The 15,116-nt window shown below is 42.2% G+C and overlaps 1 protein-coding gene across 1 annotated transcript in view; it reads left to right on the top strand.

The window, feature by feature from the left end:
* Positions 1-8,999: 8,999 nt before the first annotated feature.
* Positions 9,000-15,116, top strand: part of pmm1 (phosphomannomutase 1) — a 27,421-nt gene continuing 21,304 nt past the window's right edge. Inside the window, exons 1-3 of the mRNA XM_079815095.1 lie at positions 9,000-9,293; positions 10,730-10,847; positions 12,895-12,971. Coding sequence (XP_079671221.1) covers positions 9,225-9,293; positions 10,730-10,847; positions 12,895-12,971 — 264 coding nt within the window. The 5' untranslated portion in view covers positions 9,000-9,224. The remainder of the gene's footprint in view (positions 9,294-10,729; positions 10,848-12,894; positions 12,972-15,116) is intronic.

The raw sequence follows: 15,116 nt of genomic DNA, 5'->3' as shown, positions 1-15,116 counted from the left end.
ATAGTTATTGTGTGCAAAAAAAACTAAATAACGACTTATATAGTGATGACTGATTTCAAAACACAGCATCATGATGCTATGAATCATCGAGTCGATTCATGATTCAGATCGCGTGTCAAACTGCTGAAATACGTGACTTTGGCGATCCAACCCGCTGAATCGACTCATTGATTCATAACGCTTCAAACCGCTGAATCAACTCATTGATTCATAACGCTTCAAACCGCTGAATCAACTCATTGATTCATAACGCTTCAAACCGCTGAATCGACTCATTGATTCATAACGCTTCAAAGCTTCATGATGCTGTGTTTTGAAATCAGTCAGCACACAGGGAAACTGCTTTGCTCTTTTGCTGTTATTTTTGTTGGCCAATGGGAGTTTGTGCTTCATCATGGTTTCACCGGTATCTATGGTTTCTCCACGGGGTTTGAAGCTTTTCGATGACGTTCGCGTCGGGTAATCACGTCACTTCAAAACGTTCCCATGGCAATAGGCGGAAATGGCGGCTCTTGTGTGAAGTAAACGAAAAATTTTCAACTTTCTACTAATATATATGACTTTTTTTGCAACGAAAATGCGGGGATTATGAAATCATGATAGCCCCGCATATATTGCACGCGGAAATAGGCAATTTATGCGGCGAAAGTGCGGCGTATTTGAAAAAATGCGGCCCCCGCATGAATATGCGGACTTTGGCTGATTATGCGTTAAATCACGCGATCGCATAATCGCGTTTTTCTGGAGGGACTGATTACAGTATCACATCAGACAGAGCATTGTAGTGTCACTGAGGAAAAATTACACTCATTCACTGCTATAGGAGAAGAAGAATTGGCTAAACTCGTTAAATCATCAAAATCAACAACATGTATGCTTGACCCTGTACCGACTAGGCTATTAAAAGAGATGCTACCAGAGGTCATAGATCCTCTTCTTAATATCATTAATTCATCTTTGTCATGAGGATATGTACCAAAAACGTTTAAATTGGCTATTATTAAACCACTTATAAAAAAACGCAACTTGATCCTACAAAATTAGTCAATTATAGACCAATCTCAAATCTACCCTTTCTGTCAAAAATACTTGAAAAGGCAGTGTCTTCACATTTATGTTCCTTTTAAGAAAGAAATGGTATCTGTGAGGATTTCCAGTCAGGATTTAGACCGTATCATAGCACTGAGACTGCTCTCATCAGAGTTACAAATGATTTACTCTTATCATCCGATCGTGGCTGTATCTCTCTATTAGTGTTACTCGATCTTAGCGCTGCATTCGATACTATCGACCACAACGTTCTTTTGAATAGACTCGAAAATCATGTAGGCATTAGTGGAATTGCTTTGTCATGGTTTAAATCATACCTATGTGACCGTTATCAGTTTGTAGCAGTAAATGAAGAGATGTCACACCGATCACAAGTTCAGTATGGAGTACCGCAAGGCTCAGTTCTAGGACCGCTGCTCTTCACCCTGAACATGCTACCACTGGGAGATATAATTAGGAAGCATGGCGTTAGTTTTCATTGTTATGCTGACGATACTCAGCTCTATATTTCTTCACGCCCTGAAGAAACTTACCAATTCACAAGATTAACGGAATGCATAGCTGATATAAAACATTGGATGACTAGTAATTTCCTGCAACTTAATTCAGAAAAAAATGAATTTTTAATTATTGGACAAAAAGCTCCACAAGTAGTAACCTAGAATACTGTCTAACACTTGATGTCTGTTCTGTCAAGTCCTCGTCGTCAGTGAGGAACCTGGGTGTGCTCTTTGATACCAATCTTTCGTTTGAAAGCCACGTTTCTAGCATCTGTAAAACTGCATTCTACCATCTTAAAAATACATCTAAATTACGGCACATGCTCTCAATGCAAAATGCTGAACAGATAGTTCATGCGTTCATGACCTCAAGGTTAGATTATTGTAATTATACTGGGTGGTTGCCCTGCTCGCTTAATAAATAAACTCCAGCTGGTCCAAAACGCAGCAGCTCGAGTTCTTACTAGAACCAGGAAGTATGACCATATTAGCCCAGTTCTGTCAACACTACACTGGCTGCCTATTAAACATTGCATACATTTTAAAATCTTGCTTATTACTTACAAAGCACTAAATGGTTTAGCTCCCCATCAGAAGAATGGTATCTACGCTAATGATAGTCTCTCTGTTTATCACGAGGTTTACTGCAGTCAGCCGGATCCAGGCCGTATCCAGATCAGATGGTGGACCTGCGCCCAGACATGACCAACGCATGGCCCTGAAGTGTCTGCAAAGACCGTGTCAATTAGACTCCCCTGAAATTGCCTCACAGACATGGCATCCTCAATAAACCCGTCTCCGGCGTGATGATTTTGGTTTCCTTACCACTGTCGCATTTGGCTTGGCTTGCTCAATTGGGGACACTAAATTTTCAACTAAATATCCAAATAAACCATAATTATAACCATAATTATAACCATAACCATAATAAACTAAATTAACCATAAACTTAATTACTAATCTGCCCACATTTTCACTGTATGATAATTTAAATGAGCTGATGACATCATCGTTTTCTCCAGAGCGGCTGTACGGCTGAATAAAATTCTGTTGCATTATTTTCCTGTTTTAACACTGTGAAGCTGCTTTGAAACAATCTGCATTGCAAAAAGAGCTATATAAATAAAGCTGACTTGACTTGACTTAACTATACTTATCCTGCTTGATGTAAGTGCTGCCTTTGATAGTATTTCCCAGAGCTCGTTCCAGTCCTAGAGTCAACTCCTGAGAATGCAATGTTGACCTTAACGGCTCCAGCCCTTGAGCAGAGTCCAGTGACGATTCCAGCCCCTGAGCAGAGTCCAGTGACGACTCCAGCCCCTGAGCAGAGTCCAGTGACGATTCCAGCCCCTGACCAGAGTCCAGTGACGATTCCAGCCCCTGACCAGAATCCAGTGACGACTCCAGCCCCTGAGCAGAGTCCAGTGACGGCGTCAGCCCCTGAGCAGAGTCCAGTGACGATTCCAGCCCCTGAGCGGAGTCCAGTGAAGGCTCCAGCCCCTGAGCAGAGTCCAGTGACGACTCCAGCCCCTGAGCAGAGTCCAGTGACGATTCCAGCCCCTGAGCAGAATCCAGTGACGACTCCAGCCCCTTAGCAGAGTCCAGTGACGATTCCAGCCCCTGACCAGAGTCCAGTGACGACTGCAGCCCCTGACCAGAGTCCAGTGACGATTCCAGCCCCTGACCAGAGTCCAGTGACGATTCCAGCCCCTGACCAGAATCCAGTGACGATTCCAGCCCCTGACCAGAATCCAGTGACGACTCCAGCCCCTGAGCAGAGTCCAGTGACGGCGTCAGCCCCTGAGCAGAGTCCAGTGACGACTCCAGCCCCTGAGCAGAGTCCAGTGACGATTCCAGCCCCTGAGCAGAATCCAGTGACGACTCCAGCCCCTTAGCAGAGTCCAGTGACGATTCCAGCCCCTGACCAGAGTCCAGTGACGACTGCAGCCCCTGACCAGAGTCCAGTGACGATTCCAGCCCCTGAGCAGAGTCCAGTGAAGGCTCCAGCCCTTGACCAGAGTCCAGTGACGATTCCAGCCCCTGAGCAGAGTCCAGTGAACTCCAGCCCCTGACCAGAGTCCAGTGACGATTCCAGCCCCTGAGCAGAGTCCAGTGACGACTCCAGCCCCTGACCAGAGTCCAGTGACGACTGCAGCCCCTGAGCAGAGGCCAGTGAAGGCTCCAATCCCTGACCAGAGTCCTTTGAAGGCTCCAGCCCCTGACCAGAGTCCAGTGACGATTCCAGCCCCTGAGCAGAGTCCAGTGAAGGCTCCAGCCCTTGACCAGAGTCCAGTGACGATTCCAGCCCCTGAGCAGAGTCCAGTGACGACTCCAGCCCCTGAGCAGAGTCCAGTGACGATTCCAGCCCCTGACCAGAGTCCAGTGACGATTCCAGCCCCTGACCAGAATCCAGTGACGACTCCAGCCCCTGAGCAGAGTCCAGTGACGGCGACAGCCCCTGAGCAGAGTCCAGTGACGATTCCAGCCCCTGAGCGGAGTCCAGTGAAGGCTCCAGCCCCTGAGCAGAGTCCAGTGACGACTCCAGCCCCTGAGCAGAGTCCAGTGACGATTCCAGCCCCTGAGCAGAATCCAGTGACGACTCCAGCTCCTTAGCAGAGTCCAGTGACGATTCCAGCCCCTGACCAGAGTCCAGTGACGACTGCAGCCCCTGACCAGAGTCCAGTGACGATTCCAGCCCCTGAGCAGAGTCCAGTGAAGGCTCCAGCCCTTGACCAGAGTCCAGTGACGATTCCAGCCCCTGAGCAGAGTCCAGTGACGACTCCAGCCCCTGAGCAGAGTCCAGTGACGACTCCAGCCCCTGACCAGAGTCCAGTGACGACTGCAGCCCCTGAGCAGAGGCCAGTGAAGGCTCCAAACCCTGACCAGAGTCCAGTGATGGCTCCAGCCCCTGACCAGAGTCCAGTGACGATTCCAGCCCCTGAGCAGAGTCCAGTGAAGGCTCCAACCCCTGACCAGAGTCCAGTGACGGCTCCAGCCCCTGACCAGAGTCCAGTGACGGCTCCAGCCCCTGAGCAGAGTCCAGTGACTGCTTCAGCCCCTGACCAGAGTCCATTGACAATTCCAGCCCCTGACCAGAGTCCAGTGACGATTCCAGCCCCTGAGCGGAGTCCAGTGAAGGCTCCAGCCCCTGACCAGAGTCCATTGATGGCTCCAGCCCCTGACCAGAGTCCAGTGACGATTCCAGCCCCTGAGCAGAGTCCAGTGAAGGCTCCAGCCCCTGACCAGAGTCCAGTGAAGGCTCCAGCCCCTGAGCAGAGTCCAGTGACGATTCCAGCCCCTGAGCAGAGTCCAGTGACGACTCCAGCCCCTGACCAGAGTCCAGTGACGGCTCCAGCCCATGAGCAGAGTCCAATGACGGATCCAGCCCCTGACCAGAGTCCAGTGATGACTTAATCAAATATTTTATTACATAATAACTTTTTTAAACTCACCAAAACATGTCATATTTTTATTATTTTAATAGTTTTTAAAACATAAGAAATATTAGTATTCCCTTATAGTAAATTTTTAAATCTAAATCAGTCTTAAACTACAACCCCAAATCAGAAAAAGTTGGGACAGTATGGAAAACGCAAATAAAAAAGTGATTTCTAAATTTACTTTGACTTGAATTTCATTGTAGACAATATGAACAAAATATATTTCATGTTTTGTCTTGTCAACTTCATATCATTTGTAAATATGCATCCTTTCCTGTCATTCAGACCTGCAATACATTTTAAAAAAAGTTGGTACAGTAAATCATTTACCACTTTGTAATGTTGCCATTCCTTTTCACAACACTTAAAAGACGTTTAGGGACTGAAGACACCAAGTGATGAAGTGTTTCAGGTGTAATTTTGTCCCATTCTTCCTGCAAACAAGTCTTAAGGTGGGCAACAGTACGGGGTCTTCGCTGTCGCATTTTGCGCTTCAAAATGCGCCACACATTCTCTATTGGAGACAGGTCAGGACTGCAGGCAGGCCAGTCAAGTACCTGAACCTTCTTCCTCCGCAGCCAGGACTTTGTAATGTGTGCAGTATGTGGTTTTGCATTGTCTTGTTGAAATATGCATGGACGTCCCTGGAAAAGATGTCTTCCTGAAGGCAGCATATTATGCTCTATGTACTTTTCAGCATTAATGGTGCCTTCACAGAAGTGCAAGTTACCTTTGCCAAGGGCACTGACACAACCCCATACCATGACAGACCCTTGCTTTTGGACTTGTTGCTGGTAACAGTCTGGATGATCCTTTTCTTCTTTGGTCCGGAGCACACGGCGTCCATTCCTCCCAAAAAATACCTGAAATGCTGATTCATCTGACCACAGTACACGTTTCCACTGTGTGATGGTCCATCCCAGATGCCTCCGAGCCCAGAGAAGTCGATGGCGCTTCTGGACACTGTTAACATAGGGCTTCCTTTTGGCACCGTACAGTTTTAACTGGCATTTGTGGATGTAACTACGTATTGTGGTACTTGACAAAGGTTTGCCAAAGTAGTCCTGAGCCCATGTGGTGATATCGCTTATAGATGAATGACGATTCTTGATGCAGTGCCGCCTGAGGGATCGGAGATCACGGTTGTTCAGCTTAGGCTTGCGCCCTTGTCCTTTACGCACTGAAATTCCTCCAGATTCCTTGAATTTTTTAATTATGTTATGCACTGTTGAATGTGAAATATCCAAATCTCTTCCTATCTTTCTTTGAGGAACATTGTTTTTAAACATTTCAATAATTTTCTCACGTATTTGTTGGCAAACTGGCGATCCTCTACCCATCTTTGCTCCTAAAGGATTAGACCTTTCTTGGATGCTGCTTTTGTACCAAATCATAATTACAATAACCTGTTGACACATGTTTCAAATCACATCATTATTTAACCATTTTACCTCATTACTAGCCCTAAATTGCTCCTGTCCCAACTTTTTTTGAAATGTGTTGCAGGTCTGAATGACAGGAAAGGATGCATATTTACAAATTATATGAAGTTGACCAGACAAAATATGAAATATGTTGTGTTCATATTGTCTGCAATGAAATACAAGTCAAAGTAAATTTAGAAATCACTTCTTTTTTTTTTTTTTTGCTTTTTCCATACTGTCCCAACTTTTTCTGATTTGGGGTTGTACCAGCGAAATGCAACATTTAGATATCCATGCAATTATTATTATTAAACAAAGCATTGGTATTCCTTTACAGTACATTTTTTAAATGTTAATCCAGTCTTAACCTGCCTACACAATCCAGTAGTAGTAGTTTAAAGGTGCAAACGTTCTTTAAAATGTTTTTAAATGTTCTGTAAAGTAATACCAATGCTTTATGTTTAATAATCATATAATAATAATTGCATGAATATTTAAATGTTGCATTTCACAGGTAGATGGGTATAGAGTATTAAAAAATATACTGTAACAGAATACTAATATCTTTTTTTAAAAGCTATTGCATTAATGAAAATATGACATGTTTTGGTGAATTTATAATGTAATAATTTTTGTCATAATGTAAAAATTATTACATTATGAGCTCAAGATTGTATTACATTTTGAGAAAATCATTGCAGTATGAACATTTTATTATAATAATGTAATACTTATTATGTGCAGTTATTACATTATGAGCTGTTACACCGTGTGGCGCTGTAACACTGACTGTGTGTGTGTGTGTGTGTGTGTGTGTGTGTGTGTGTGTGTGTGTGTGTGTGTGTGTGTGTGTGTGTGTGTGTGTGTGTGTGTGTGTGTGTGTGTGTGTGTGTGTGTGTGTGTGTGTGTGTGTGTGTGTGTGTGTGTAAAGAAACAAAACCACGAAACCAAAACCTCACTTTATTTGTCTGTTTCCGAGCAGCGTTACTACTTGTCAGCATGTCCTTGGATGACCCGCTTTTGCTGTTTTATTCCTCTTTTTGAATGCGTAAGAACTTATGTTCCGTATTTTATTATACAGTATATATACTTAAAATAAGCTTATTCCAAGCCAGGGTAGATTGATGAATCAGAAATTTAGATACTTAAATGACTATAATTCATCTTGCAGGTAAAAATCAACAATCCCATTAAGTTCAAGATAAAATAGATTCCATGTGAAACAGTTTTAAAAGCACTGATTTATCATTTAAGGTTTTTTTTTTTTCATATATTCAATGATGTGATGGTAATGACACATTTACTTCACATAGTTAAAGGGTTAGTTCACCCAAAAATGAAAATTCTGTCATTAATTACTGACCCTCATGTCGTTCGACACCCGTCAGACCTCCGTTCATCTTCAGACATAAATGAAGATATTTTAGTGTAAATCTGATGGCTCTGAAAGGCCTCCATTGGCTCAATGGCACGGTTCACTCTCAAGACCCTTAAAAGACACTAAAGACGTCGTTACAAAGTCCATCTCACTACAGTGGTTCTACAATAACTTTATGGAGTGACGAGAATATTTTTTGTGCGCAAAAAAACCCTAAATAACGACTTATATAGTGATGACGATTTCAAAACAAGGCCTCATGAAGCTTTGAAGCGTTATGAATCAGTGTGTCGATTCATGATTCGGATCGCGTGTCAAACCGCCAAACTGCTGAAATTTGGCGATTCAAACCGCTGATTCGACTCACTGATTCATAACGCTTCGAAGCTTCATGAGGCCGTGTTTTGAAATCGTCATCACTATATAATATTTCAACTAAAATATCTTCATTTGTGTTCTGAAGATGAACGGAGGTCTGACGGGTGTCGAACGACATGAGGGTAAGTAATTAATGACAATTTTCATTTTTGGGTGAACTAACCCTTTAAGAAAATGGCAAAAAAAATCATAAATTCCCTTATCTTATGGTCTCAACCAAACTCTTAACGTTGCTCCTGACTTAAGGACTGATAATTTGATGTATTCCAATTAGTAAAATTTGGAATTTTAATTTTCAAAATTGCAGCAACCCAATTTGGCCCTTAATCTGAGAAATGCCCATATATTCAGGTATGTGAACGTTGACAGTTCCACTCTGACCCCTAGAGGTTAAACAGAAACAATGTATCCAGCCTGCAATTCATTTGTTCATTTCTACATGATGTATTTTATATGACAATGTAGGCCTAATTGGCTTCTCATAATGCTTCTCATTACCCTTCAAGCACAGTGTACGTTTTAAGAGCAGAATACGTTTTTGGATTTGATATTCTTATAATATATAAATATATTATGTAACACTGTTGTTGTTGTTATGATCAGGTGTAATTGTGTGATATGAAGTTCTAGGTGAAAGGTCGAACTATCTCCGGGTTTGAGTCTGTTTGACGCGCTACGTGACGCTTCCGACTTCCATCATGTACTCGTCTCTCAAGCGCGGTGACGCCCCCTTGACGCACGTGATTGGATTCCGCGCACTTGATTGGCTGAGGCGGACCCCCTCCCCAGGGTGTAGTGCTGCAGAAGAACCCCATGAGCGGATTCATTCACACTCAGCAGTGATCATGTAGCCTGCAGTATATACTGTAATACAAGGGAATAATCATCATCTTTCGCTTTCAAGAAAGAAGAGAGACTGTGTCTCATTATATTCTTATGCATTAACTCATCTTGAGTCATTTATCTGTATATTGTCTTATTTTTAGACTATTATTATTATAATAATTATTATTATTATTATTTAATATCTACTTCAATTGCTGGACAAGAAGAAATGGATATAAAGTGTCGAAAGGTTTTGTGCTTGTTTGATGTGGACGGAACGCTGACACTTCCCAGAGAGGTAACGTTATGTGTTTATGAGACTATTTCTCATCCACGTGATAGTTGCGCGATATCATTACGCGTTAGATGATACATAACAAGCGTTATTATGATGCGTTCTCAGCTGTAACAATCTCAGTTATGTAACAATGTTTCTATTTCCAGCAGCGAATCTGTGTGTAGGTGAAGCTTGTCTCGTGAGTGTGCATGCGTGTGTGTTATTGATGAATGAGTGTGTGTGTTTGTACACACTTTCTGCACGTATCAGCTAGTAACACTGGTTTCCCATGCAACGCTCCGGGATCTACAAATATAACATTACTAGGACGTTAGTACTGGTTTCGTAAACATAACCAACCGAAAGATCATATTCTATTTTAACGTAAACGTGTTTCTGGGACAGTTTGTTGGATGAACGCTGTGTACCGTCGGTTCGTTGCATGAAATCTGTCGCTTAACGTACCGTTCTGCTAGTGTTGTTTTCATTGAGACGAGTTTAGTATCATCAGATGTCCACTGCCAAAGCGGGACTTCTGTGAACGTTATGATAATGAAAAATAAAACTTTTGATTAAGAGCTTAACTGTCGCAAACAAAAATCTTGTTATACAACGTAAAAGGCACGTTTACACCAAGACTGTCGTAGGTTTTTTTTTTTTTTAAGGATTAGCCTATCTGAGAGAAAAGTGGAAACGCCGAGAACGGTTTTGGAATTATTAACGATTAAAAACATTTACAGCCAATCAAAATCATTCCTACTTTAAAGCGCGCGCTGAAATTAGCATAGAATCGTCAGTTGATGTGGGCGCTAATAATAATAATAATTTCGTTCTTGTTGTGATGAACTGCCACGCCTTCATTATACCCTTCAAACGCTTGGAGTTTTTCTTACGCGTTTATAAAAACGTCTATTCATATTTACTCCCCACATGAAAAGATACTATAGTATATTATAGTAAAATTACTCTAGTAAATAGGCTACTATAGTTTTTTTTAACCGTACTATAGTAAATGTACTACAGTAAATTACCAAAGTGTAGTAAATACTACTACAATTTACTGTAGTATCTTTACTATAGTACGGTTCAAAAACACTATAGTATTTACTAGAGTAATTTTACTATAATATACTATAGTATTTTTTCATGTGGGCTGTCGCGCTGTTATGAATCACAGGTTATTGAGTGTAATGTGATGGCCTGACTGTACCATGATGACCGTCGTTACGTACCCCAAATAACACTATTGAGTGAGCATTAACGTGACTAACGTGCACTTTAAACGTCTGCTGAAAACATTAAACGCCAGCTGCGGCAGACATGTTTCATGAGACTTATGGTGCTGTAGTCGATGTATTTAGGCTATTTGTTGCGAGGCAAATGTTCTGAAACCTGTTGAACTGACTCGAGGCCATTGGTCACAACAGAAACCTTTGACTAAATGCTTGTTTCTGCAGAAGATCAACCCTGAGCTGGATGGATTTTTCCAGGCCTTGAAACAGAAGGTGAAGATTGGCGTGGTGGGGGGTTCAGATTATTCCAAAATTGCAGAACAGCTCGGAGACGGAGATGAAGGTCAGAGAATTATCCTCACATTAGTTCAATGGCTTTTGGATATTGAATCATATGTAGAATGTAGAGGAACTGGTTTGACTGATCGCTGACTCAACACAAACATTTCCACAACAGCTGACATCCCATAATTCCTTCAATCTGGAACAGCAGGAATGTTGAGATGTTTAGCTGTCGGTATATATTCACCCATAGAAGTTTACTTGAAATTAATTATGGCTCGTTTCCATTGAGCGATACGGTTCAGTTACAGTTCAGTGTGATTTGGGACGCTAAACCCTGATCCGTGGACGACATACAGCAGATCTTGTTCTTGCTTCTCGGCATGTGGCTGTTTGTCCCAAGAAGAAGACACGCTTTGTTTGACCTAAGCAGGGTTGCCAGGTTTTCACAACAAAACCTGTCCAATTGCTACTCAAAACTAGCCCAAAACACGTCCAACTTGCTCCTAAAAAAAAACACACCCAAATTGCTACTCAAAACTAGCTAAAAATATGTCCAATTGCTACTCAAAATTAGCCCAAATTGTTACTCAAAACTAGCCCAAAACACGCCACAGTTGCTACTCAAGACTAGCCAAAAACACGGCCAAATTGCCACTCAAGACTAGCCCAAAACACGGCCCAATTGCTACTCAAAACTAGCCCAAAACACGCCACAATTGCTACTCAAAACTAGCCCAAAACACGGCCAATTGCTATTCAAAACTAGCCCAAAACACAACCAAATTGCTACTCAAAACTAGCCCAAAACACAGCCAAATTGCTACTCAAAACTAGCTAAAATCACATCCAAATTGCTATTCAAATCTAGCCCAAAACACGGCCAAATTGCCACTCAAGACTAGCTCAAAACTCACCCAAATTGCTTCTCAAAACTAGCCCAAATCACGCCCAAATTGCTACTAGAAACTAGCCCAAAACACGCCCCAATTGCTATTCAAAACTAGCCCAAAACACACCAAAATTGCTACTCAAAACTAGCCCAAATAATGCCCAAATTGCTACTAGAAACTAGCCCAAAACACGCCCCAATTGCTATTCAAAACTAGCCCAAAACACACCCAAATTGCTACTCAAAACTAGCCCAAATCACGCCCAAATTGCTACTAGAAACTAGCCCAAAACACGCCCAACTAAATCTAACCCAACTAAGAGCCACGGCTGCAAGGAAACACAACTGAAAAAGCACATGCAAGTGACGACCAATCAACCAATTCTCTGTCAGCCAATCAGCGTTCTGGAGTCTAGCTCCACCCTTTAGTACCGGTGCTTTAGTGCTAGGTACCCCAATGGAAGAGTGGCAAAAAAAGTGGTACGGTTCGAATTAGGGTACCTTCACAACTTCTGACAATGGAAACGGCAAAAATTGCGTACCGTACTGAACTGTACTACTCAGGGGAAACGACATCTAAGAAACGTTGGCTCTATATTTAATTGCTATAGTTTAAATTGTGTATGGCTCTGGTAAGGCCAAAGCCATGGGTTCGATTCCCAGGGGATTCATGAACCATTAAAACATATGCTTTAAATGCAGTGTAATTGGCTTTGGATGAAAGCATACGCCCAATGCATAAATGTAGAATGTAATGTCAGTCTAGAAGAAAAGGTTGAGACATTAAAGAGCTCTTTGACCTGTGGGAGTTTCAGTCTAGACTTTCTGTAGAGATGATTGGCTAGATCAGTTTGATCATTGTCGTGAAGTGCCATTATAATAGACCAGATTAACACAGAGATCAGTAAGATTGTGATTGAATCAGACTGAGAACATGACCCATTCACACTCAATCCAGAGCAGAATCAGGATCAGATGTGTGAGTTAATGACTGATGTGATGCTGGCCTGAAGCGTAAAGTGGTTTAGCTGATGATTAAACAGGACTGTGTGATCTTGAATGAATCCGAACAATCTGTGAATGGCACAGCGTCTTGTTGACATTGATAATGTGTGTGTGTGTGTGTGTTGTGTAACACAGGTAAAGGTCAGCAGGATGATGATAAGATGTGCTCTGATTGCGTCTCATTCTGTTGTTTTGTTCATTCTCCCTGCAGTCATTCACAAGTTTGACTACGTCTTCGCCGAAAATGGAACAGTGCAATACAAAGACGGCAAACTCATCTCCAAACAGGTGTGTGTGCAGATTAAATGAAATGTTTTAAAACCATAGAAGATCTTGCATGTCTTTTGTGGAGGAACAGAAGCAGCTTCACACTGTCCAGTTAAAGGGTTAGTTCACCCAAAAATGAAAGAATTCTGTCATTAATTCCTCGCCCTCATGTCGTCCCAAACCTGTAATGGTGCGTTCACCCCAGACGCGAATGAAGCGTTAAGCGCAAGTGATTTACATGTTTAGTCAATGCAAAGACACGAATAGATTCAGGCGTTTTACTGTGTTCACACCAGACGCGACTTGTGTGAATAAATCGCGCTATTCACATGTTGTTGAATGCTTGAACATTTTGAGTTTATTCGCTTCATTCACGCGTGACATTCACTTCACAACAGACGTGAATTCTCATCATAGGAGGGGCTTCTCGTTGTGAAATGGCTGACATGGATTGTTTTAAAATACGCAGAATAAGCTCAATTTGCTGGCTTTAGCTAGCGTGTAGTCTCAATATGTATACAGTCAAGCCCGAAATTATTCATACCCCAGGCAAATTCTGACTTAAAGTTACTTTTATTCAACCAGCAAGTTTTAATTGATTGAAATGACACAGGCGTCTCCCAGAAGAGAATAAGACGATGTACAAGAGGCATCATTGTGGAAAAAATTATTACTTTTTTCAAAATTAGCCCAAATCACGCCCAAATTGTTACTCAAAACTAGCCCAAAACACGGCCAAATTGCTACTCAAGACTAGCCCAAAACATGGCCAAATTGCTACTCAAGACTAGCCTAAAACACACACCAATTGCTACTCAAAACTAGCCAAAAACACGCCCCAATTGCTACTCAAAACTAGCCCAAAACACGGCCAAATTGCTACTCAAGACTAGCCCAAAACACGGCCAAATTGCTACTCAAGACTTGCCCAAAACACGGCCAAATTGCTACTCAAGACTAGCCTAAAACACACACCAATTGCTACTCAAAACTAGCCAAAAACACGCCCCAATTGCTACTCAAAACTAGCCCAAAACACGCTCCAATTGCTACTCAAAACTAGCCCAAAACACTCCACAATTTCTACTCAAGACTAGCCCAAAACACGCCACAGTTGCTACTCAAGACTAGCCAAAAACACGGCCAAATTGCTACTCAAGACTAGCCTAAAACACACACCAATTGCTACTCAAAACTAGCCCAAAACACTCCACAATTTCTACTCAAGACTAGCCCAAAACACGATCCAATTGCTACTCAAGACTAGCCCAAAACACGGCCCAATTGCTACTCAAAACTAGCCCAAAACACTCCACAATTTCTACTCAAGACTAGCCCAAAACACGGCCAATTGCTATTCAAAACTAGCCCAAAACACAACCAAATTGCTACTCAAAACTAGCCAAAAACACGCCCCAATTGCTACTCAAAACTAGCCCAAAACACGGCCCAATTGCTACTCAAAACTAGCCCAAAACACGCCACAATTTCTACTTAAGACTAGCCCAAAACACGGCCAATTGCTACTCAAGACTAGCCCAAAACACGGCCAATTTCTACTCAAGACTAGCCCAAAACACGGCCAATTGCTATTCAAAACTAGCTAAAATCACACCCAAATTGCTACTCAAAACTAGCCGGCTTTAGCTAGTTGTAGTCTCAATATGTATACAGTCAAGCCCGAAATTATTCATACCCCTAGCAAATTCTGACTTAAAGTTACTTTTATTCAACCAGCAAGTTTTAATTGATTAGAAATGACACAGGCGTCTCCCAGAAGAGAATAAGACGATGTACAAGAGGCATCATTGCGGAAAAAAATATTACTTATCTTTTATTTACATTTGAACAAAAAGTTGGCATGTCCAAAATGATTCAAAGCCTTCTCAATAATCAAAAAGAAAAGCCTTTATTGGCTATTACAGATTTCTGACCAGCTTTTTGCATGTCTCCACTGGTAATTTTGCCCGTTCATCTTTAGCGATGAGCTCCAACTCTTTCAGGTTGGAGGGTCTCCTTGCCATCGCCCTGATCTTTAGCTCCCTCCACAGATTCTCAATGGGATTTAAGTCAGGACTCTGGCTGGGCCACTGCAAAACATTGATGTTTTTGTCTGTCTAACCATTTCTTCACCACTTTTGCTGTGTGTTTTGGGTCGTTGTCATT

This window comes from Gobio gobio, assembly GCF_949357685.1.
Source record: "Gobio gobio genome assembly, chromosome: 1".
NCBI classification, from domain to species: Eukaryota; Metazoa; Chordata; class Actinopteri; order Cypriniformes; family Gobionidae; genus Gobio; species Gobio gobio.
The sequence above is the reverse complement of the archived record's forward strand: the minus strand, read 5'-3'. Positions and strand labels throughout refer to the sequence as shown.